Genomic DNA, 26,485 nt, shown 5'->3' with positions numbered 1-26,485 from the left:
ATTCACAACCCCTTCAGGATAAGAATATTCTTTCAGTTTCCTGTTACAAAAGATGAAAGTGAAGATTAGTGATCTTAAACAATTTGCCTTGTAGTGAGCAACTGGTGAGCGACGAAGCTACATTCTGAACCCACACTCTCAGAGCCCTTCTTATTCTAGTACCCAACATCCTGGGTGCGGGTGCTCACTACAGAGTGTGCCTGGGCAAGGGGGTGAGGGGGACTGAGTGCAGGCTCTATTTCCCTTGCAACCACGCGTGCCCTGGCATCAGAGATATGTCTGCTTCAAGAAATGGACAGTTTTCCCTTAGTACACACTCAAGTACTGCATACGCTTGGGGGGTTTCCTAAGATGCTGCTTTCACTAATCCAAAAAAGATCCCTGCTCAGCCCATTGTGAGTACTGAAAGCTAAATTATAACTTAACCCTGGGACTCAACCAGAATTGCCTTATTATATCATTTACCAGAAAGCATCATCAATCCAGAAGTTAATAAAAGTAAGGATTAACTAAATGTCTAGAATGAGAACTACATGTGTTTTATTAAAGATTTAACTCAGATATAATGAATAAATAATAAGCTGCAAATAAATGTGTTCCTTAAAGCTATACATTTCCTAAAAACTTAGCAGTTACAAAATATCTGAAAGCTCTGTGTTCACGGAAAGGAGCACGGGTTGAGGAGTGCGCACCGAGGGAACAGGTGGACGAGCCAGTGGCTCTCAGGCTGGGGGAACTGAATGCTCAAGGGTGTCCTTATAGGCCACATTAACTTTTTGGCAAGTGCTGTTGCTGCATATGCGGGTGGTCCGTTGCTGACTATGAATGTGCTGAATATCATTTAGGCAGGGAGCGAGAGGTGTTCAAGTGAGTTGGAGAAGAGCCCAGAAGGTATACTGCTTATCTTCTAGGAACATTTATTTTCACCCAAACATATAACTGGAATTAATAAAGTGGATTTAGATGTGAATAAAGAAAACTAGTTATTGCAACTGAGCTGCTGTGACTCTCTAAGAATAACTAGAAGATCTATGAATGAGACCCATGCTATGAAAAAACAGTGAGAGCATAAATAACAGCTCTTATCATATCGCTAAGAAGCAATATGGCCCGGATCTGACTGTGAAACAGGTGTCTGCTTGCAGTTACATCCTGAGGCTTCTCGTAACTGTCACGAGTTCTCTAGAAATAGACAAAGCTCCTTAGAATGATGAAAGGAGATTTCTTAAGTAACGTGACATTATAAGACTTTGGTTGTATCTTCTGGCCTGAAACCCGAAAAGAATTTACAAAAAGAAAACCTTTGTTGACTTTCTCAACTTACGGCTTTGTCACAAAAGCTCTTGAGTACAGGAGGGCGGATCAGCTTGTGGGCAATCAATCACCTGTGGAATCTCTCTCCTTACCGACTCGAGTGTGGATCCTGGCTTGCCTCTGCATCAAGTTTCAGAGCGTTTGCGTCCACTGACCATCCCTCCCGGATGGTGGACAGAGGCCAGGTGCTTAGACACTTGGAGGTTTGGGAGATGGCTTTGATTCCACAGAATTAAAAGTCCCTGATTCTTTCACAGATCACTTATTTTTACCACCCAATACCTACTAAAAAATCCAACTGTACTAAAAGTGCTAAAAAGACCCTTAAAAAGAATAGAAATACTAAACATATAATATTCACATACATATGTATTCATTTCTTAATTTGGGTTTCTTTTTTTATTCTTCTGTGGTGTTAGTACATATTAGGAAGGTTTTAATTTTTTCTCTCATCAAAAACCATGTGTGATTTCAGCCTGTTACCCTCTTATTCTCTACAAACAATACCTAATTCCTGCCCCAAATCATATCAGAAAGCTGGGAGAAAAGTTTTGGAATCCTGTGACCTACCTTGTTATGCTGATATTTCTGTCTTCCCTTTATTCTCCTTTATTCTCCTTTACTCTACTCAGCAGTGACTGTCTTGCTTACAAAGTATCAATCCTCCAAAACCTGGTTCCCATCTTTCTGATGACCTTTGTTACCAACATGTTAGATCATTTTACGTTCTAAATGTAACCGCCACTATCCCTTAAAGTAAGGGGAATAATTGAGAAACAATGATAGTTATCCTGGGAGGGGACATACTGTGAAGATAACCAGTTTAGTGTCTTTGTTTAAACCAGACTAGTTTAGAAGTTGGAGAAAAAAGGAACAAAGGATTCTTGAGGAACAATTCATTTTGAAAAATTACCTTGAATATATTAATAGAATATGGATTGGAAAAACTGTATACATGATAGCATTAAATAAAACTGTGATATTTATATGATGAAATACCTCCCATTCCCAACCCCACCTTAATTATCAAGTATCATCCATTTATTCAGTAGTATTTCACTGAGGTACAATTTAAATATAATAAAATCCATACATTTTAAGAGCATATTTTGATGAGTTAGAAAAATATGTTACTATGTAATCCCCATCCCCAATCCATGAATAAGGGATTTCCATCAGTGCACAAAGCCCCTCTGTAATCAACAAGCCCAGCCAAATAAGAATCTAATTCCTACTACTAAATATGCCTTTTGCCTGTTCAGGAAATCAATAGAAATGTAATAAAAACCTGTACATCTTTGATGTCCGGTTCTGATTACTCAACATATATTTTTGAAAACCATCCTTTCACAAAAGAGTGTGCTATCAGTAGCTCTTCTCACGGTTATGACTAAGTGAAGTTCCTTTTCATGAGTAGATCACATGTTGTGTATCCTTTCGGCTGTTAATGGATATTTGGGATGTTTCCAGTTAGAGGCTATTACAATTAAAGCTGCTATTGAAGTTTGTGCATAAGTTTGTGAATAGACATACACTTTCATTACAGTTGGGCAATCACCTAGGAGTGAAATAGTCAGATCACTTGCTAAGTGCATCTCTAAGATTATGAGAGACTAACAGGCGATTTTCCAAAAAGCAATGCCATTTTGCATTTCCAAAAGCAGTTTGTGATAGTTTTAGTTACTCTATTTTCTTTTTTTCTGTTTAAATTATACATTAGAAAATGATTTATTGGAATAAAATAAATATTTTTAAAGCTTTTACCCGAAGATGTTCATTATTGTTTTTTTTTCATTTATTGTTGTTCAGTTACAGTTGTCCCACTTTTTTCCCTATTGCTCACCCCCGCCCTGCCCCCACACTCCCACAGTCAATCCACTCCATTGTCCCTGCCCATGAGTCTTCTATTTGTGTTCCTTTGCTTGCCCCTTCATCTTCTTTCCACAGTTATCCCCCTCTCTCCTCCTGGCTGGTCACTGTCTATTTGTTCTTTATTTTCAAGTCTCTATTCTATTTTGAATTGGTTAGGTTCCACTTATAGGTGAGATCATATGATATTTGTCTTTCACCATCTGGCTTATTTCTCTTAACACAATGCTCTCCAGTTCCATGAGTGCTGTCAGGAATGGTATGATTTCCTTCTTTCTTTCTACTGTGTAGTATCCCATTGTGTAAATGTACCACAGTTTTTTGATCCACTCATTTACTGGTGGGCACTTAGGCTGTTTCCAGCACTTGGCTATTATAAATAACATTGCTATGAACATTGAGGTGCATAGGTTCTTTTGAATTGGTGATTCCGGGTTTTTAGGATATAGTCCCAGTGGTGGGATCACTGGATCAGAAGCTCAGTTAGTTTATTTTCTTATCAACACTTAGTATTGTCAGATTTTTCAACTTTAGCCATTATAAAGTGCGTGTGTGTTGTCTTTGGGGTTTAATTTCATTTCTCCAGTAACTAATGGTGGCCACCAGTTTTATGCAATTATTCATCCATTGTACTCTCTTTTGCACAACATCTATTCAAGTCTTTGCCAACTTTTAAATTAAATTATTTGCCTTATTATTGAGTTTTAAGAATGATTTATTTGACTGGACATGAGCCTTTGTCACAAACATGTATTTCAAACATTTTCTTCCAGTCTGTGGCTTTCCTTGTCTTACTGATGTCTTTTAAACAGCAAAAGGACTCTAATTGGGATGATGCTCATATATTACTTTTTAATGAGTGGTGCTTTTATTTTGTTTACATTCTAAGAAATCTTTGCACATTCCAAATTTGTATAGATTTTCTTCTATGTTTTCTCTAGAATTGCATAGTTTTAGCTCCTTATATTTACATCTACAATCAATTTTAAATTAATCTTGTGGGTAGTATGAGGTATTAAGCTTATATATTTTTAAATATGGATGTCCAGTTGGCCTATTATGATATATTCAGAAGGCTATCATTTTATCAATGGATTATGTGACTTTGAAGAACTCAATTGTCCACATATGTATCATATATGTGACCATGGAGGTTAATCTCTGTATTCTCTATCCCATCTCATTTATTCAAGTGTTTATACAAAAACAGAAGGAAAGGTGGTGAAGGGATTAACCAAAGAACATTTATGAACAACTCATGGACACAGACACCAACATGGGGATTGGCTTCAGAAGGGAAGAGAATGGGACTGAGTGGAGATGGGAAAAAGGAGAAAAAGGAGAAAAAGTGGGAACTGTAACAGCATAAAAAGTAAAAGTAAAATTTTATAAAATAAACACACTATCTTGATTATTGTGGCTTTACAATAATTTTGAAATCAATTAGTATGAATCCTCTCCACCCCAACATATGTTTAACTATTATTGGACCTTCACTTTCCAAACAATATCTAGAGTAAGTTTTTCAATTGAAAAAGTTATGACAGCAGCTTTCCTAATATTGCATTGAATTTATACACAAATTTGGAGAGAACAAGCATCAAAACAATAGTCATGCTTCCAATTTATGAACAAGGTAATTTTTCTGATTATCTAGGTCTTGCTTAATTTTTCTCAGTAACTTTATATTTTTCAGTGTATGTCTTGTGCATACTTCATTAAATTTATTCACATTTTGATATAATTAGAAAAATGTTTAAAGATTATACTTATTTATTTTTAGAGAGAGGGGAAGGGAGCGAGACAGACTGGAAGAGGAACATCAATGCAGTTGCCTCTCATGCGTCCCCTACTGGAGACCTGGCCTGCATCCCAGGCATGTGCTCTGACTGGGAATCGAACCTCTGGCCCTTTGGTTTGCAGGCCAGCACTCAATCCAGTGAGCCATACCAGCCAGGGCTGGAAATATTTTTTACATTTTAATTTCAATTATGTAGCTATTATACAGAAATATGATGAATTTTACATACTGATTCTTTATCCCATGCTCCTATTATCTTATTAATTAAAACCAATTTTCCTATAAAGTTTTAGAATTATTTACAAAAACAACTATATAATCTGTGAATGGAAATAGTTTTACTCCTTCTTTTCTGTTCTTCTGCATTTTATTTACTTCTCTTGTGTCATTGCAGTGACATGAATCTGCAGAACAGTATTTGTGACTGGTGAACGTGGGTATTTTGGTCTTGCTCCCAATCGTAGAAGAAAGCTGCCTCATCAGCATATTATCTGTCGTGGTGAGCAGCTAGGTACATGTGAAATAACATACAAGTATGGTTTACAACTTTGAGTGCAAGGATCTATAAATATCAATTAGTTTAATTTGCTTGATAGTATATTCCGGATCTTCTGAAACTGGTAATTTTCTGGGTACATATTTTCTTGATTACTCGTAGATGTTAAAATCTTCAGCTCTAATTATGCAATAGTCTATTTTTCCTTGCACTTTTTTATTTATGAGTTTGGAAGCTGTAGTATTAGAGGCACATATTTAGAGAGCTGTTAGGTCTTTTCTCTAAACTTCTCTTTATTATTATCAAATGTCCCTTTTTAGCACCTACAATTTTTCCGTGAAGTGCATTTTGTGTGATATTAATTAGCCGGGTCAGCTTTCGTACGTTCGTTGCTGGTGTGCCCTTAAGTTCTTCCATCCCTTCCCTTTCGTCCTCTGTATGTTTTTGCGTTTAGTGCGTTTCTTGTAGACGGCAGTATCTGGTAGATAGTTTGCCCATTCTTTTTATAAATGCAATCCTATTTTTTCCTGATAACCAATTGGACTGTTAAGGTCATTTAGATTCTAGTAACTATTTATGTAATTGGGTTAAAGTTTACCATTTTTCTCTTTATTTTTTTGTCCTTCCAATGTTCTTGTTGTTGTTTTGTTCATCTGTTACTCTTTTCCTGTGATATTTTGAAGTAAATTCAAATATATTTTAGTTCTTTTCATGCACCACTTTTAAAAAGAAACTTTTTACAAGTCTCTACAGGGCTAAATCTGAGTGACTTCAACTTACTGATTCTATTTGAGAGTCAGTATTAACTTAACATATCTCACTTCACACTTGACTCTCTGAAGTCTCAATTCACTTCTCACTTCCCACAATATAGGTCAAAGTAGTCCCATTATTTGTGCTATCGTTGTGATATTCTATTTCTAAATATGTTATAAGCCCTAACTTTTAATGTTATTATTTTTGCTAAAAACCAGGGATTGGCTGACTTTTCCTTGAAGGCCTTGTTAGTAAATATTTTAGGTTTATATAGTTATTATAACTATAGCCATATAGTTATTGCTACAAGTACTCACCTTACAACACATAAATAAGTTGGGAAGACTAAGTTCCAATTAACCTTTATTTACAAACAGTTGGTGGGTCCCCAAGCTGTAACTGCTGACTACTGTTTGTGTGGCTGTTTGTTGGGGAAATTACAAGAAAAAAAGAAACATAGTTTTTTAAAAATATTTACCCACATATTTACTGGATCTTAGCAGCTTCATTTCATTTTTTCCCAGGCTTTATTTAAGATAATCAGTATATAAAATCTGGACATAATTAATATAGACAATTTGGTAAGTTTGGACATATGCATACTGCATGTTACCATCTCCACACCCCAGATAAGAAACATACCCATTACCTCCAAAAATTTCTTTGTGTTTCTGTGTATGTGAGAGTATGTGTCAAGAGCACCAGAATAAACCATAAGTTTATTTCGGGGTCAGCTGACTTTCAGGAAGGGTGCCAAGAACACACAATGAAAAAGAGGAGTCTCTTCAATAAATGGTTTTGAGAAAACTGGATATCCACTTCCAGAAGAATACAATTTGGCCTTTGTCCTTCACCATACACAAAAATTTAACTCAAATGGATTAAAAATGTGAGCTTAAGATCTGAAACCATAAATTCCTATAAGAAAACATAAAATAATAGATTCTGTATTTATTTAAAAAAAAATCATATTGCTCATGCTATTACAGTTGTCTCAATTTTTCCTCCTTTGTCCCCCTCAACTGCCCTCACTCCCTCAGGCAATCCTGGTATAGTTGTTCATGTCCATGGGCACGCATACTTGGTTTTGGCTAATCCTGTCACCTTCTTTCAACCAGTACCCACCTCGCCCTCCCCTGTTACGGTTGCCGGTCTGTTCCTTGTTTCTATACCTCTAATTCTATTTTGCTCATTAGTTTATTTTGTCCATTTGATTCCACATCTAAATGGGATCATATATTTGTCTTTCACTGAGTGGCTTATTTCACTCAGCATAATAGTCTTCAAGTCTATGCATGCTGTGGCAAAGGGTAAGACTTCCTTATTTTTCACTGCTGCGTAGTATTCCACTGTGTAAATGTGCCACAGGTTTTCTATCCACTCATCTACTGGTGGGCACTTAGGCTGTTTCCAGGTCTTGGCTATACTTTTTGCTTATAAATCCTGGTTTTCACTGATAATGCCTCCCTTTAGTGTAAAGAGTATCCTTTGGCATATTTTGTTGTGCACTTTGGCTGACTGCTAATTCTCTTTCATTTTTCAGAAAAACATAATTATTTGACCCTATTTTAATGTATAATTTTACTGGATATAAAATTATAAACTGACAGTATTTTGAAGATTTTAAAGATTTAAAGATGTGGTTCCATTATCTTCTAGCCAACATTGTTGCTAAAATGTGATAACTATCATGGATATCATCAGAATATCATTTTGATTCTGGTTGCTTTGAAATTTTTCTCTGATTTTCGTTTTCTACAAATGGATTATGGTGTGCCTAGGTGTAGGGTTTTTCTTTATTTTTTTTTATTTTTCTTGCTCTGTGTACCATAATATGCTTGGATCCCTATGTTTGAAATTTTTTTTTATCCCATTCTTGTTCTTTTCTTCTAGAACCTCAGTTACTCATATTTTCGACCAGTACATATCACCCTCCAGGTCCTCAGGTGTCTCCACTGATCAAGTTCTTAATGATTTACAAGTCTGAGAACTTACAACTATGTATACAGACTTACAAAAACTCGTGAAAATTCTTCCAGAGGAAAACACGATAAATGGTATTTGGGTTTCTACCATAGTGCACAAAGCTTACTTAAACCACAAAGGAACTATATGCTTAACTTCATCATAACAATACTAGTGCATAAAATAAATAAAAAACATAGTATTTTATAGTATTATAGTTAATATTTTCTAACACGTATAGTTCACTACCAGCTAGGTTGGTCACTGTTCCCAAAACACCTTTGCCTACTTTCTTTTTTCCTTTTCAGGAAAATATTCTCAACCCCCCTATCATTTCTCAGTGAACAAAACCCCGCTTTCCCGTCCCCACACTCCCCCACACTCTGCCTACTCAGGATATTCATAGAGAAAAGAGGTCTGAACTTCTGAGCTTCTCTGGGGACAAAAATAAATAGAGATGGGCGGGCTGCTATTGCCTTTTATTCAATTCTGTACATTGTATTGTGTAATGAGATCAACTCCACTCTGGGATGATGATATAATATTTATGATGAGTGAAAGAGTCGTCCTGAATGTGGTAAAATAGTTTTAACAATAAAAATTTAAAATTTTCTTAGTTAATTTGGTTCTCAGAAGTAAAGACAACTGTTTTCAAAAATCTCTTTTGTGCATAATGAATATATGCATAAAAATATATGTATCCTTGAACATACTATAGTCAAGCTCTCCTGTATAGCTTCGAAGGGTTTTGGATTATAGAGAATTCAAAAGGTTTACTTCTGGTATGTTTTAGTGAAGTAATGGCCTTTCAAAGTTTCTTCTAGTGTCTGTTTTTATGAAATCATTTTCTTTATACATTTTCCTGGATTATACTGCATTTGGAATTCAATAATTTCTCTTTCTGTTCATCAAAACTATTTTTAATTGTATGTGAAGATATTGAAACAATGAGGTTGGCCTGAAGATTGCAAAGTAAAACCATACACTGGAAACAAATTAACACATGGGGCTATTTCCTTTCCTTCTGCAGGGCGACCCATAGAGGATTTATTCCTTCCTGGAGCGATCAAATTCCACTCATGGCACCCCGCGCGTCTGAAATGGGAAAATGGAGCTAGTTTTTCTCCTGGTCTCAGCTTGTCTTCTAGTTTAAAAAATAGGATTTGGGTCACATAATAGAGAGGAAATAAAAATCTTGCTGAGTCGGCAATGTCTAAACTAGACTGAAGTTGGAAAACAGTGTCACCAAAGAAAATTAGAATGTGTATAAACTGCTGAAGGGATGTAGTTAATTTTATGGGGTACTTTTGTTTGGTCAGATTAATGAAAGAAAGGTGCTCCATTTGTATCAATATATAGAAAACAGTTGTCTTTGAAGGATTCTTATTGCTTTGAAACAATAATATATAAACACAGAATGGAATTACATCATGTCACTTAAATTACCCTATAGAGTAATAGACTAGAATCTTTTTCCTTTTTAAATATTCCTAGGGATGAAAATTAGCAGTTAGGTCACCATGTAAGTAATACCATCCTGGGGACTTCAGGCTTTAAAAAAATTTTTTTAAAATTTATTGATTTTCTTAGGGCAAAGGAAAAAGAGACAGAGAAAAAGAGAGGGATTAATTTGCTGTTCAACCTATTTATACACTCACTGATTGATTCTTGGATGTGCCCTGACTGGAGATCAAGCCCACAGCCTTGGAGTGTGGAACTGAGGAACTGAGCTCCCTGTGTAAGGAACTGTAAGGAACTGAGCTCCCTGGGTAGGGCCAGGATTAGTTTTAATAGCTGACTCTAAGAATCAAAGTAGAAACACTTAAGTTCAGCTGAATGTTAGTAAATACAATTGTGAAATCCGAAGTAAGAAGATCCAGCAAAGAGGACATCTTTGGTTAATCAATTGTATTTTATCTACCTAATATTCCATTTCAGGAAGCAAAAATGTCTTGAAGCAATGAAAATGTTTTAATGAGGTGTGAAAGATTTTAACTATAATTTAAAGAATTGTTTTTTAGATTATATATAATGTCCAGTTTCTTCTTTTATTAGCACAAACACTCCAACTATTATAACTTATTTTACATAGAACAAAATATTAATAAAAAGAGTATATTCTTTTTGTGTGTGCCTCAACCCTATCTCAAAAATAGCACAAACTTATTTTTCTGTATAGATTGTAAACATAATTTAAATAAGTACCTAAGATTTAACACAAACTTGAGATTTCTTTTAATACATTGAAAGATAATAGCATCCAACAGTATTGATACCTCTAATTCATTGTACACGATATAACTTTACTGCTTTCCCTTTCAATATCTGTGAACTTGTAGTAAGCAAGAATGAAATAGAGATTCACCATACATTAAGAGGTAATAAATAATTAAGAAAACATTAAAAAGGAAGCACTATTTCTGCTATTAAGAATTCAAAGCAAGCATTGGTTCACAGGGGTTTTTTGACTTGCAGAAAAAAATATGTCTTAATTAATATCTGCAATTTGACCCAAATAAAGCTAGCTAACATTTGTTACTCTATTACTGAAACATTCAAAATAACCAACCTCATCACCAACTTTACTCGAATTCTATAAACTTCTAATTTTATAGACACATAAACTATCTTAACTCCTAAAATAGACTTGCCTTCAAAACAAATGAATAGAGCTCTAATTAGAACAGTTGAGTTGCTCATTATATTCTCCATAAACTTGCAAAATGTTTGCATGTATATATGCAAAATATTTGGAATCTTACCTGTAACAAGAAAGCTGCATCTCCCAGCTCCAGCTTCATTTATGATGCTACAGTTATAAACCCCATAGTTATCATTGGAAAGACTCTTCACCGGGTACTCTGTGTACTCTTGAGAGTCAAACTGACCCGTCCGTAATAGTTTGTTGCCCAAGCGCCACTCATAGGTCAGTACCCGTATGGGATAAGCTCTCAGAACCCTGCAGCTCATAGTGACACTTCGTTCTTGTCCTTGCCGGATTTCCAAAAATGCTGGTTCCACAGCAGGAGGATCTGTGAGAAAGAGGTGTTCGAACAGATAAAGTATGTGGGTTGTAATAAGCCAATGGCTATTCTCATTGTGAGAAGCAATCTTTAAGAACACGTTCAGCAACAGGGAAGGAGTCTAAGAGGTGGGTGGAGACTATCTTTAGGCACGAGGGGTTTCAGCTGGGGGTGGAAAACTGATGTACTGAGTGCGGACTGTGAATAAGACTCATTGCTTCAAAAAAGCATTAGCAGGTGAAACAAACACGGTTTAGTTTTTCCTTCTAGCTGCTTCCCAAAAAAGACTGTAGTGACTGTGTTTTGTTTATACCGATAGCAACCAAATGATGTTCTGGGTCTGAAATGCAGTCTCCAAACTGGAATGAAACTTTGAAGCAGATTAAGAGATTAGTGAGTCCTATTATTTCCATGTGAGGCTCAAGTCGTTGGGGTTTGGGTACCCATTATTTAACAAAATAGATAGCACAAGTATATAAATTTAGTTTCTAACTTGTTCAGTCTGAACTCATTTCACTGCTGCTCATGATATTATGCATAAACCTTAAGCAAATGTTACAAATTGTACTACAGGTGGATGTGGTTTTCAACCCAATGCAATGGCCTCATTTGTCTGGAAAAATTGTGATTTTTTTTAAATAAATAGAATTAAAACTTGCTACACTTCATACCTAATGTATTTGTTTTTTATGGGAAGATTTCTAAAAGGTGTTATATACTCCTCTCATTCAAAATATAATGCTTTTCTTAGTGACTACAAATGGTCATAATTAATGACAATTATTTCCTGGGTGCTAACAATGGGCTTCATTTAATCAAAAAAAATTGTAAAAGACCACTTAGGATTGTACTGCACAACACAATCCCATCCTTGATTAGCTACTTATGGCAACCTCTTGAGTTCGCAATACAAAGATGGTACAACTCCACCCGGTATCCCTTCTATCAAGATGCTGAAAGGCTTCAGGACCACCACACTGAATGCACCCCATCTGATACTCTTTCTGTGTAAGTCCGTGTACTTTTCACATTGCTCTCTCACTGTCCTTATTTAACTGATAACTTCTTGCTTCTTTCAACAAATATCTTTAAATGATCCTTTTGAGTCTAGTTTTATTCATGAATTTAATGTTTTAGCTCTTTCTATATAACTGCTAATAATTAAAGAAATGGACGATTAGAAAATAATCCTGTCTGCTTGTAAGTTTATGGTCTAAGACAATAGGCAGAATATAAATAGCTAATTTATAAAATGGAAGCACAGTAAACATTCTAGGGTAGAAAGTAAAGAAGTGAGTAACACTTAGGAGGACTGAGCTGGCAGAGTGTCTCAAGGAAGGTGACACTTGAGCTGTGTCTTCCAGGATACACAGAAAACGATCAGGTCATTAAGCAACAAGAGAAGGTATTCCAGGGAGGGGGGTTAGTATGTGCAAAGGTGAGGATGATATGTGGAGACGGGGCAGTATTCAGAGAAATATAAAGGAATTAGCATAGCTGGTGCACAAAGGTGCATGAGGGCTTGAGAGAAAATAAATATGGAAAGGATCCTTGAAAGTTATATTAGAAAATTTGGATTTTATCTTGTTAGTACTAAGGGTCTCCATTTAAAAAAATTATATGATAAAACCAATCGTTTAGCAAAAATACTGTGGCAGATAAGGTGGGCATGAATCTCAGAGGAAAAAGTCTTAGAGCGGTAACAGCAGAATTTTGGGTGAAGTCCTGAACTAAGGCAATACCAATGGGACCGCACGTGATGCCTTGTTCTGTGTGTGATTCAAAGAGAGAATAGTATGCTGTTTGGGGTTGCAGTGTGGATCTCATCAAGTCTGATAGCTGAGTTGTCCAAATCATCTCTATACAGTTGTTGGGTTTTTCATTTGGTTTTGTTTTGTTTTATTTTTTGCTACTTAGTACTCTATTTGGATTTTCAAGGAAGTCTGATGACCTCTGTATTTTAATCAGAAAAGTTTGCACTTTATTTATATTACATTTACTATAACTATCAGTATATTTGAGTACAAATGTACCTTATTTTGTACTTTCTATTTGTTTTATTTCTTTGATTGTTTTCTTTTAGATTGATGGATTACTCCTTTATTCCAGTGTTTTTCCTGATACTGGTTGGGAATTTAACTACTGTTTCTATTATTTTACTGAATACCCAAAAGCATGCAACATGCATTTTAAGTTATCTAAAAACATCAATTAATACCTCTACCATTCTCCTAGACAAAATAAGAATCTTCCAATACTTTGGTCCTTTTATTCCCATGCTGACATTTGTTACTGAGCCATGAGTTTCAGTTCTCTCTTGTTTTGTTAAAACCTATTGGACATTATTATAACTTTATACCTGTAACTTTATTTAGAGTTATCCATTTATATGCTAGCTTATTCCCCCTTAATTCTTTCTTTTATTATGAACCCTCCAAGTCTGTGATCACTCTCTTTTTGCCTAAACTACATCATTTAGAATGATCTTTAGTGAACTTTCTAATCCTGATGTTCTAAAAATACTTTTAACTTCATCATTAAAGGATATTTTTCTTGTGCACACGATTGTAGGTTAGCAGCTATTTTTTTTGAGCACATCAGGATATCATTCTACTCTCTGCAGATGACCACTGTTGCTGTGGGGAAGTAAGGGCAACATCTCACACTTTAAAGGCACATCTTCTTTTCCACCTGCTACTTTTAAATCTTCTTGTTTTTGATTCTCTAGAGCTTCTATATAATATTTTCAGGTATGGGGTTTTATTTTACTTACAGGGAGGGATTTTCTGGGCTTCTTAAATCTGTTGATTTAAGTTTGGTGTCTTTCATCTTCATGATTTTTGAAAACCTCTCATCATTAGCTCTTCAAATAATGCCTGTGTTCTTTTCTTCCTATCCTCATTTGAGATCCATTTCATTTTGTCTTCCATATCTCTTAACTTCTCTTCCAAATTGTCCATTTCTTGCTTTTTCTATATTGCATTATAAATACATTTTTCTGAGCTAATTCAGTTCATTAATTTTTCCTTAACTCTGCTTAACAGGCTAAACTAATTCATTTTGTTTTTAATTAAAATAATTTAGCTTTCATTTATAAATGTTTTGTGTAATTTTTTTTATACTTGTTATGCCAATTATCTACAAATGTAGTAAAGCTTGTTTCTTATTTCTTTAAACAAAGTAATTATTTTATACTGTTTGGTATTTCCAATTATGGTTTCAAGGGATTTTCCCACCTCAGGGTACCTTGTTTCTGTGTATTTTTTGTTAATTTTAATTGTATGATACACATTGCCCTTTAAAAAATATTGTGGGACTACTTTGATGCCTGAGATGGTGGTTTCTTCCTCTAGAAAGATTTGTGTCCACAGGCAAGTATTGGCATCAATGATAAGGTCTCTTTAAATTAAGTTCATGGATTAAGGTTTTATTTTACTCATCTAGGTAGTATACATTTGAATGAAAAATCCACATAACAATCCAGCTTGTGATCATAACTTTAAGTATGGCTTCCCAAATCACCCCTGCCCTGCTCACTTCAAAGGCAGGTTTCTTTGCACTCACTTGGGATTAGGAATGTATAGACCAGGCTTACTTTGCTTTACCCTTACCCATGGATAGAGTCCTTTGAGCTCCAACTTCTTGGGGGAAGGGTTTGGGGTTTTGCACCCCTTGCCCAGAGATGCCCTCAAAATTGATGCTCAAATAGGCTATCATCAGCAAATGTCCTGAGGATAAAAGCAGCCTGATTATACTGCTTTTGCATAACTTAGGCTTGGTATGTTTAAAATGAACATTTAATGATTTTAACAATATTTTTAGAATATTTCCCAACAATTTAAGTTCTTTGTAATGGAAGGGTCTTACAAAACATTTTGTCTGTTATATGCCAAGAACTACATGTCTCTGTTAGCCAAGTGGAAATATGTATCTAAAATTTCAGAATGGAAGGCTGACTGCAGGCTATGGTTCCTTTGAGATAACTCTGAGTAAGTAAACAAATAAAAATAAAATGCCAAATTTTAATTTACCTCTTAAATATGATGACTTGTGGAGTTAGAGGAAAATCAAGGCTATTAAAGCAGAATAAATATTCTTAAGCTGAAAAATACATGAATTCAGAGAATTGTGTTACAAAAGTTAGAGTTGAATGCTTCAAAGCACATGAAATAATCAAATGTGTCAAATGTTAGCAAGAAACAAGACCAAAAATATCTATTGTTTCTGATAAGTTTAATATCGTTAATGATTATAGTGAAAGTGTTTTCTGCAAAGTATATGTAATCTGCGTTATAGGATTTGGCACATTCATGGTTGGTTAAATAGTAGAGATCAGGAATGGCAGCCGTTTGCTCAAGAATATTGTCTGTGATTAGAAAAGATATTTATTACTGTTGATTTTAATTTCAAATTATATTAGTTTACACATTTCTCTCAACCTCTATCACCACTATCACCTCTCGCATGGACTACTACAAATGTCCTGCTATCACCTTTAACAGGGCCAATCAATGTGCTTCCTCTTTTGACCTCACATTCTTCTGAAATTAGCCAAAAGTTCTTTTATAACAAAAATCAGCTCTTGTCATTCTCCAGCTGAGAACATGTTATTGACTCACTCCTGCTGTCTAGACAGGCTTTTGACATTATGCAAGATCTAGGTGTGGCCATATTCTCCAACATTCTCATCTTCATCATTATGTTTCAGAAACGTAGCGTCTTTTCCTCTTCTCACATGACAAGCCACTCCTGGACTTTGCCCTTTGACTTGGTCCTTTGCTCCTAAGATGTGCTTCCTTTTGCTCTTTCCATGGCTGTCTGATTGTAATGTTTTAGACTTACCTCTTTATCTGGGCTACGAGTTAGTGAAGTACCTCTACGACTGTTGATTTTTAGTCATTCTTGTATTTACTTTCTACGTAGTACCACCATTTGTTCATATCTTGTTTATGTAAGCTCAATTATAAAGGGGCTTTGTGTTTCCCAGTCATTGCTTCATCCCCTGTATCCATCAAATTCCTAACATTACCATTAATGCCAAATCAATATTGAATAAATGAATAAATGAATGATGTAAAAGAGTAAAAATATCTACAATGTCTGTAATATTTCTCCCATCAAGGCCTGGGTTCTATCATACCCTTCACAACAGCATGGATGGAACTGGAGAGCATTATGCTAAGTGAAATAAGCCAGTCAGTGGAGACAAATACCGTATGATCTCACCTATAAGTGGAACCTAATCAACAAAATAAACAAGCAAACAAAATATGACCAGAGACACGGAAATAAAGGACAAACTGATAGTAAGCAGAGGGCAGTGGGGAGGGGATAACAGGAGAAAGAAGGGGAAAGGTCAAGTCAAGGAAGAAGTATAAAAGACCCATGGACAAGGACAACCGGGGCAGGGGATTGAATGTGGGAGGTGGGGGTGGGTAGGGCAGGGGAGAGAAATGGGGGAAATATGGGGACAATGGTAACTGAACAACAATGAAAAAAAAGACCTGGGTTCTGTGTTTACTCTGTTATAGCTAGCTGGACTCTGTGCTTACTTTGACAGTACCATATGGCAGAAACGATGTTGCACCAATTTCTGGGCCCAGGCCAAAGGAAACTGGGCATTTCACTCATCATCTCTTGAAACACTGTGGGAGCTCTGACCCATGTAATATGTCCAATTACCTTGTTAGAGAGACATGTGAAGAGGCCCTGGGTTATACCGAGAAGGGCAAGGTTAAGCCCAGTCTTCCAGTTGTTTCTACCAAGGCTCCTGGCATGTGAAGCCAACTGGGACCTTTCAGACCAGAGCAACCAGACACAAAATAATGACAAGTGATCCAGATAATACCATAATCTACATGAGGCAGAAAAATAGCCCACATAAACTCTGCTCAAATCCTTGACTCACTAGAGAATGGAAAATCAGATATAATAAAATGTAATTCATTTGAGCTCCGAGGTATTGGAGGAATGTGTTTGCACAACAATAAATAACTGACAGAGTTGCCCTGTCGCCTTAAAATTCCGCAGTTCGGTATTTTACGTGAAGCCTTGCTAGATTGAGGCAATAGGACACGTGGACAAGGCAACTGAGGGGACACACTTTAGATGACAGACCGTGGGGTACAAGTTGGTTCTGGAAGGAAATAAATTCAAACTAAAACTAATGGGGGAAGGGAGTCAATGGGATGAATTACTAGGACAACATGAAAACTTGAAAAACAAGCACATTGAGAACAATGGAGTCAGAAAGCCTGAAAGTTGCAGTGGATTGTAGGATTCTGTTGGAACTGACTATGTCACAGGGAGAGAACTTTGGAGTGATTACAAGATCAGAGATGATGCCGTTGGAATGAAATGATGAAGTGATGTGGAGATTAATGATACTAGAGTCAAGTGCAAATAAATTAAGTGAATATACATTTGCTCAACAAAACAAAGTGGTAGGAACTGCTTATCTTAAGAATTTGGTTTTGAATGACAAAGGTTACACATGAAATAAATTGTACTTAATAGGGAAATATTTAAAATGCATATTTACTTTTTCTATGAATGATTTTCTGTGAGAATTCTTTTAATGTAGCTGACCTATTGGATTACTTCAAATAATGGATTTTAGAGCCTCACTATATACATATGTATTTGTCATTCACCCAAACCTACAAGACTCAGCCCAGTTAATTATTAGTGGCCTATGAAGACATCTGCTAGTGTTGAGTTAAAACTCTTCAAATACTGTGTGTTTTCATAAAGTTCAACAAAGAGTATGTTAGAAAGTACCCCTCAACAAATGAAAGTATTATTGCTATTTAAAAGGCTACCCAAACTACTTAGATTTCAGGGTAGTTCCTTAACCTCCAAAAAGCTGGATAATATGAAACTGCACTCATAATCCAATCAATTTGCTATGGAAAACTTCTCCTGTGATATTAATGAGCTTGGCATTTTATTCTTTGGATTACTCCTTGAGGAGGGTAAACCTTTGCAGTTACGATTAAATGTTGTAGTGTGAAGATTCTGAATACAAGAAAAGAAAGCTTCAGGTGTCAAACAAGATAGATATAATCAGTTTTTCACAGTGTAAGAATTATTCAGTATGCTTTATTATGAAATATTTACTTCTAGGGAACAGAGATAAATAAAATGTGAGAAAAATACACTTAGATGTGAAATGCTTAAAAATTGGATTGCTTAAGAGAAATAAAAAGGTCTCTGTGTACATTTTGTTCAAATAAACAAAATGATTGTAGAAATATACCATGATGGTATATGGTATATATTCGCTTATATTAAAAATCTCTGGTTCAAAAGTTTGTCAAACTATCTTCTGACATATATAATGAAGGATGATAGTGATAAAAATAATGACTATAATTTTTGATATTGAGTACTTATTAAGTGTTAGGTAGTATGTTCAGATATTCAGTTTATCATTTTATAATAGTAATTCTTTTTATAGAAGAAGACACTGAGGCACAGCAAAGTTCACCAGTCAGCCAACTCAAAAGTAGCAGAAATAAAGATTCAAACAAGGCAATCTGTTTTCAGAATGTATGTTTCTAATAGCATTCTTTCCAATTGCAGATTCTACCAAAATTTCACTATTTAGCTCTCCCCCTCAAAAAAGATTTTTAAAATTTTGCCTTATTGGTTATTTAAAATTATCAATTAAAATAGATGGCCAATTTATATCATCATTTAGAATTCACAAACATAAGTAGGTAAAAATGGAAATCAAGCATGAGACAAAGCTGCTAGGTTAAAGAAAAATGTTAAAGACAGATTTCAAACAAGATTCAAATTGCACTTTACAGAGCAATGTACTTCATGTAAATAAATTTATGTATTATCCATATATTAAATTATATGATAAGTGCATATAGAAGATTAGCTCTCTGGAGATAAAGGTGTAACATTTTAAAGTCATTAAGAATTTTGATTGGAATAAAGTCATTAAGTAAAATGCTCAAAATTAATTCAAATGTTAGCATTTCCTGTTTTTGCACTTGCTCATTCTAGATGGCTGGATAGGGTTCCGAACTGGGGAGCAGGGGAAGATTGTCCTATGGTGTAAACCCATATACAAATGTCTAAGTTATTTGGAAAAGTCATTTGTGAAAACACTTGATTATTCAGAAATTTGTGCTAGTACTTATTTCTTAATAAGGAGATCAAAGACAAGCTCCTGAGTTCTTTTAACATTGTGCATGAGTATAATTTTTCCCATTTCTTAAAATCCATGAGTAGTAGAACTGTAAGGCAAGCAATACTTTTATTCAAGAAATAATAAAGATTTTTACATAAATATGAAAAATAATCAAGTTAATTTTAAATATTAATTTAACCCATTTTTAAATATTTAAGGTAGTGTGAGGCTGTGGATAATAAATATACATGGAGCCATATTCAGCTTGTGTATGGTTAATGGAGGGGAATGCTCTCCTGTTTGAAGAACTTTGTTGTAAGTATGACCCTAATTATTTAACCCGTAGAGGAAATACTGACAACATGCACATCTTAGGGTCCTTTCTTCTCAATTGAGTGGTCGCCCAATAAACATTTACCTGCTTTTTGCTGTTCTTTGTGTAAAAAGATCTAGGAAAATGGTGATTTTAATAATAAGACAAAATTCAATACTTAGGTGAGAAAATTCAGGGGTTGGCATGTTAATAAAATTCTTATATCATTCAATACAAATAGTGAAGTTGCTACATTTAGTGTATAACCTCCTTCCTGTCTTTGTCTCTCTTTCCGTGTGAGTGTATGCATTTCTCTGAAATTTTTTGAGTATTATAATTATATCCATCTTAGTGGTAAGGAAAATGAAATTCAAAAGGAGGAATGCTAGTAACCTGTTTAGGAACATCAAGAAGCACTAAACACATTAGAACCCAGGCTAATTTTCCTTCAAAATGTTAGCTGTTTAAACTTTACCATGTGATTTCTCTAAGATTATATTACTATTTAGATACAGGTTCAAAACATTCGTATTTTATTTGTGTCAACCAAGAACATGAATATTTAGAGGTAATATTTAGAAATATATTTACAAAGGATTGTTGAATATTGTTGGCGTTCTGGTGTGCAAATAAGATACAGAAATAAGGATTTTATAGATGTGACTCTGGGATTCCTCCAGCAAGTGCAATTCCTATTGGCAACATTTAGAAAGGCAGAAGAGGCATTGGGAATAGAAAGTGAAGTAGGCAGAAGGCGAGGTGAGAGAACAAGTTTTATGCAAACATATTTTGGCAAACATAAGGAAACAGGAAAAGTTAAGATACTCAATAGAGTAGGAGTCCTGCATTTTTAAGGCAAAAGAGGTATGAAGCATAGTAAAGGAGTTGATATTTTTCCTGAGTTGATGGACAAAAAGGGAGTAGATTAAAACTACCAATGCACCACTGTTGTAAAAATTAGGGAAGACTACACAACGTTTTATTCACCCATCATTAGAGAACTTCTGTTGAATTCTTTCTCTTGAATCAATGTAGCATTTGGTGTGAATTTATAATTTGAATCAGAAAATTAAAAAAAAAAAAAAACAGTTTAGCAGTTGGACAGAGGTCCAGGCAGAAACTTACTTTTGTGTACATAATCTGCAACAATGAAAACAAATTTACAGATAATCTTTGAAAATACAAGCAAAGTTGATAATAAAAAGTATCATATCAGTTGGCAAATATAATGTCACTAATTTAGTATATTGTATTTAATGTGTTATCTTTAATGTTCTTTAATTATAGTTAAGATCTTCCATTCCTTCATTTGTTATCTTAGTTACCTAATATAATTTTTGTGCTTATATCTTGCTAGAAATAATTATCCTAGAATGGGGTTTTTAAGGGCATTATAGTTAGGAAGGAATTATGCTTTCCTTGGTCATCTGCTCTTTAAGATTCTATGTGCCATTACTGAATTTAACATGTAGATAGTTGGAGATTGTCACTTTTATAAATTTAGGCTTTATAACATGCAGAAACTATTGCTTTATATCTTTGAAACTTCATTATTTTGTTGGAATTGAACATAGAACACAATAGAGATATTCTATCCAGATTATGGGAAACAAGTTTAAAATTCTTTATAAATTTTGTTTAATAAAATGATATTAAGATTAACATGAACAGGATTCGGAAGATGGCAGTGAAGTAGGTGGGAGCTGAGCCCACTTGCTCGTGCACCACCCGGGACACTTAGCTGATCTTCTGAAAAACAAAGTGAACAGTCAACAGAATCTTGGCTGGTAAGAAGTTTGGAAGCCAAGTGTGCAGAGGACATTTCAAAAGGGGCAGTAAGGAGGTTTTATAGGCAGACAAAGTCCCTGAGTGCGGCGTCAGAAACCACAGCTGCTGCTGGGACAACAGGAGGGGAGAGAACCCAGTCAGGAACGGCAGCCCAGAGGCTCCCTCCTCTCCCAGGGCAGGGAAACCACAGACCTGGACCAGGAGTGACTTGAATGTCACAAGGTCACCAGGGAGAAACAGGCTGCACACACACACACACACACACACAGCGCTGGCAGCGCACCCTAGCTGGGGCAGCCGGTCTCCGGTAGAGACAGTACCAGAAAGTGAGGGGGATTCTGGCTGCACCTGGAGCTGGGGGGAGAGGAGGGCCACACCTGGGCATGACTGAGACAGAATCTGGACTTGCCAGAGAGTTGGAGTGTGTGGAAAGCTGGGCAGTGGCTTGGAGCAGGTAGTGGCACCCGCAGAGACTTCTTTCAAAAGGGAAACTGAGGCATGCTGGGCAGGGACCATGCATGTGCACAGCTACCTGGCTAACAAGGAGGGGAAATTGTGGGTGTGATGTGCCTCCACTCAGTGCACCCAGAGGACTGACCAAAGGGGTGCAAAGCTAGGTGGTCTCTTGGCCCCAGCCTCGTGCAAAGGCAGAGTGGAGTGTGCAGGCTACAGAGTGCTGTGAGGGCACCGGCAGGAGACTGTACACCAGTCATTACGGCAGGCCAGACTGAACCCCCTTCCTTGGCAGAACCACCAGGAAGGGAAAATTGAGCCCACCTGCTCCTCTTGCAGCAGCAGGGGAAGATCTGCAAAATTGGCTGGGCAGACTGAACAATCAGTTTTTCCACAAAAGTAAGATAGTAAGATTAATGTCTAAAAGGGTGCATTTTGAACTCTCCACAGGGTCCTAGGCTCCTATTTCACTGAGGCCATCAAAACAGGAAGTTAAGAAAGGGTGCAAGTGTGATTCAGGGCAGTACACAGACTTGGCTGGGACACAAGAGTGCAGATTACACCATGCAGGAGAGAGCTGACACTCTCACACACATTGCTCCCTGGCCCCCGTGGAACGGATAGCTGCTTAAGCAGAAACTATACATTATTGGAAATAAACTGGGACAGAATAAGATGGGAGGTGTAGGGGCTGGGGAAATGCATCCACAATTTTCCCAGAAGACCTAACAGTGCCTCCTAGGGGAGACACAGAAACTTCACCCTCTCAGTCACAACAGAAGCTCCCTTTAGAAGCAGAGGAAGGAAATATAAGTGGTGTTGACAGAAGATGGATGACCCACCAGGACCCTGAACTGAGAGAAAACCAGAGACGGATCCAGACAAAAGTCAAAAGGTGAACACCAACAGCTGAGACAAATTTCACCTTGCTCTTCATCAGAACTTGTGTGATTTTAGATTTCTCTTTCTTTTTAATTTTTTAAATTTTTTCTAGATTTTTTGTTTAGTTTTGTTCCCATTCATATAGCATTGTAATGTTTCTTCTTTCACTTCATTCATATTTCAAATAACTCACTACTCTTAGTCTTGTATTTATTGAGGTTACATTTTTTTTCATATTATTGTAATTCCAAATCCCACATAGCACCCTTTCCTGGTCTTACTCCATTTTGCCAACTTCCTGACCTTTCTTACTGTTGTGGTGAACTTTATTTTCTCTCACACTACACCATGTTCCTATCCCTTACTCAAGTTATTTCTCCTCCATCTAACCTCGCATAAGCACTCTTCTTTTATAAGTCAGCTCACATTCTTTTTCTCCTCTTATAATAGTTTTATTTACTTTCTACCTTTATAAACCATGGCTAGTGGGGCAAAATACCTCAGTATTGCTGCACTTCTCCAGTGGCACTCCTGTTTGTTCACTATTTCTTTGTACTTTAAATCCCACAGGATACTCTCCCTCTGTCTTACTCCATTTTGCCTTTCCCCCACCCCTGACCAGTTGAATGAGGAATTTTATTTTAATTTTTCCCCTCTCTTAGCCTGAGCTTTACTCCTTGCTCTTATTAGTTTGCTTACCCCATCCTGTCAAAATCATTTTTTCTTTACAGTAGACATCTCACATTCACTTCTCTCTTCTGTACAATATTCTTATTCCCTTTCAACCTTTATTAAATAAACTTCATTCCACTGTCATTGCTATTGACCCTGCTGTGTTTTTTGCTGCAATTTTGCTTCCATTGGTCCAATACTTTTTAATTTTACTTCAAACCTCATAGTATACTCTTCCCTGTTCTTACTCTATTTTTACCATCACCCTTCTGTGTTTTACTTAAATTTTAAATTTTGTTCTCTCCTTTTCTTCATGTCAGTCCTAACCCTACTCTTATTAATTTTCCTCCCCTTTCCCCCTCAAAAACATTTTCCACTATTTTAGTCGTATCATATTCCCTTTGTCCTATATTATAATGTTCTTAATCTCTCTTCATCTCTATTAGTCTTTGCTCAATTACAATTACAATTAGTCTCAGCAGCAATTGATATTGCTGATGAGGTAGGGGAGTTCTTTCTGCTGGCATAGGTTTGGAAGTCTAGTAATACTTTGCTAAACAACATCTGTACAGCAGCATACAAGGTGAGGTGGAAGTTGTGACTACCAATAAGCCTACTGGAGGGGGGAACCCACCAAAAAAGAAGCCATCAACAAGCAAAGTCCAAGTACAACAAGAGAATCCACATAAATGTAAAAAAGGGCAACTACAGAGCATCCAGACAAGAAGACCAAACAGACTGCACCACTGAGTCCCACAGAATTCCTACCACAGGAGTCTACACCATGAAGATAGGCAGGCAAAGCAGAACATTCTGAGATGCAGAAACAAACAAAAAGATGCACCTAAAATAGGGAGAAAAAAGAAGAACCCCCAATCAAAAGAAATGGAAGAATCCCTAGAAAAAGAGCTAAATGAAATTGAGGAAAGCAATCTATCACACATAGAATTCAAAAAATGGTTATAAGGATGCCCAAGGAACTCAGTGACAACTACAGGGAATTGAGTGAAAACTACAACAGCATGAAAAAAAGATATAGAAACTATAAACAAGAACCAGGAAGAAATGAAGAATACAATATCTGAAATAAAAAAAATACACTAGAAGGAATTAGAAACAGTCTGGATGAAGGAGAGGACTGAATCAGTGAGCTGGAAGACAAGGTAGAAAGAAATACCCAGGTAGAGCAACAAAATGTAAAAAGACTCAAAAAGTATGAAAATATTTGGAGGGAACTTCAGGACAACATGAAATGTAACAACATTCACATCATAGGAATACCAAAAGGAGAAGGAAAGGAATAAGGAATAGAAAACGTGTTTGAAAAACTGATGGCAGAAAACTTATCTAACTTGCAGAAGGGAAAATCAGGTAAGTTCAGAAAGCACAGAGGACCTCAAACAAGATGAACCCAAAGATGAAAGAGGCCTACTCCAAGACACATCATAATTAAAATGCCAAACTTTGAAGACAAAGAAAGAATCTTAAAGGCAACAAGAGAGAAACAGATAGTTACATACAAGGGAGCTCCAATAAGGCAACTAGCTGATTTCTCAATAGAAACACTATATAAGCCAGAGAGGAATGGCAAGAAATATTCCAAATAATGAAAACTAGAGGCCTGCAACCAAGACTACTCTACCCAACAAGGCTCTCAATTAAAATGGAAGGTGAAATAAGGAGTTTATCAGACAAAAGAAGCCTCAAAGAATATACCTCCTCCAAACCAGCTCTGCAAGAGATGCTAAAGGGTCTGCTTTAAGATAATAAAGAAAAAGAGTGAGAGAGAGAGGAAGACAGGTAGAAAGGGGGAAAATGGCAATAAATAATTATGTATAAATAATAACTTTAAATGTAAATTTATTAAATGCTCCAATCAAAAGACCTGAGTAGCTGAATAAATGAGAAAACATGACCCACATATATACTGTCTACAACAGACACACCTCAGAACAAAAGACCTACACAGATTGAAAGTGAAGGGTTGGAAGAAAGTATTCCATGCAACAGGACAGGAAAAAAAAAGCCAGGGTAGCAATACTTATATTAGACAAAATGGAATCCAAAACAAAGGCCATAAAAGGAGACAAAGAAGGCCATTTCATAATTCTAAAGGTAAGAATCCACCAGGAAACTATAAAAATATATACACCCAAAATAGGAACACCCAAATAAATATGGAAAATTTTAGAGGACTAGAAGAAAGATATAGACAGCAACAGAATTATAGTAGGGGATTTTAACACCCCACTGTCAACTATGGACAGATCTTCCAAACAAAGAATCAACAAGCACATTGTGGAACTCAATGGCACATTAGATCAAATAGACTTAATTGATATGTACAGATCCTTTTACCCTAAAAAGACAAAATATACATTCTTTTAAAATGCACATGGAACATTGTCAAAGATAGACCATATGATAGGACACAAAACAAGTCTCAACAAATTCAAGAAAATTGAAATCATATCAAGCATTTTCTTGGATCACAATGGCTTGAAAGTAGAAAACAACCTCAAGGAAAAAAAAAACTCAGAAACAATCAAATCCATGGAGAGTGAATAATGTGTTATTAAACAATGAATGGGTAAATAATGAGATCAAGGAAGAAATCAAAAAGTTTCTGGAAAAAAAATAAATGAACAGGCAACAGCCCAAAACCTATGGGACACAGTGAAGGCAGTCCTGAGAGGGAAGTTAATGGCAGGCCTACCTAAAAAAGATAGAAACATTTCAAATAAATGTCCTAACACTCTAACTACAAAAACTAGAACAACAAACAAAGCACAGACAAAGTAGAAGGAAGGAAATAATCAAGATCAGAGCAGAATTAAATGACATAGAGACTAAAAGAAAATTCAAGGATCAATAAATCCAGGGGCTGGATCTTTGAAAAGATAAACAAAATTGATGAGACATAAACCAGATTCATCACGAAAAAAGATGAGAAGACCCAGATAAATAAAATCAGAAATGAAAGAGGAGAAATTACAAATGATACCAC

General features: G+C 35.9%; 1 protein-coding gene across 2 annotated transcripts in view; it reads right to left on the bottom strand.

The window, feature by feature from the left end:
- MDGA2 (MAM domain containing glycosylphosphatidylinositol anchor 2) overlaps positions 1–26,485 on the bottom strand; it is an 829,607-nt gene that overhangs the window by 94,869 nt on the left and 708,253 nt on the right. For both annotated transcript variants that reach the window (XM_024573956.3, XM_053928205.1), the window contains one exon: positions 10,964–11,233. In XM_024573956.3, coding sequence (XP_024429724.3) covers positions 10,964–11,233 — 270 coding nt within the window. The remainder of the gene's footprint in view (positions 1–10,963; positions 11,234–26,485) is intronic.

This window comes from Desmodus rotundus, chromosome 7 (genome assembly GCF_022682495.2).
Source record: "Desmodus rotundus isolate HL8 chromosome 7, HLdesRot8A.1, whole genome shotgun sequence".
Taxonomy (NCBI): domain Eukaryota; kingdom Metazoa; phylum Chordata; class Mammalia; order Chiroptera; family Phyllostomidae; genus Desmodus; species Desmodus rotundus.
Note: the sequence above shows the minus strand (reverse complement) of the source record. Positions and strands in the feature narration are given on the sequence as shown.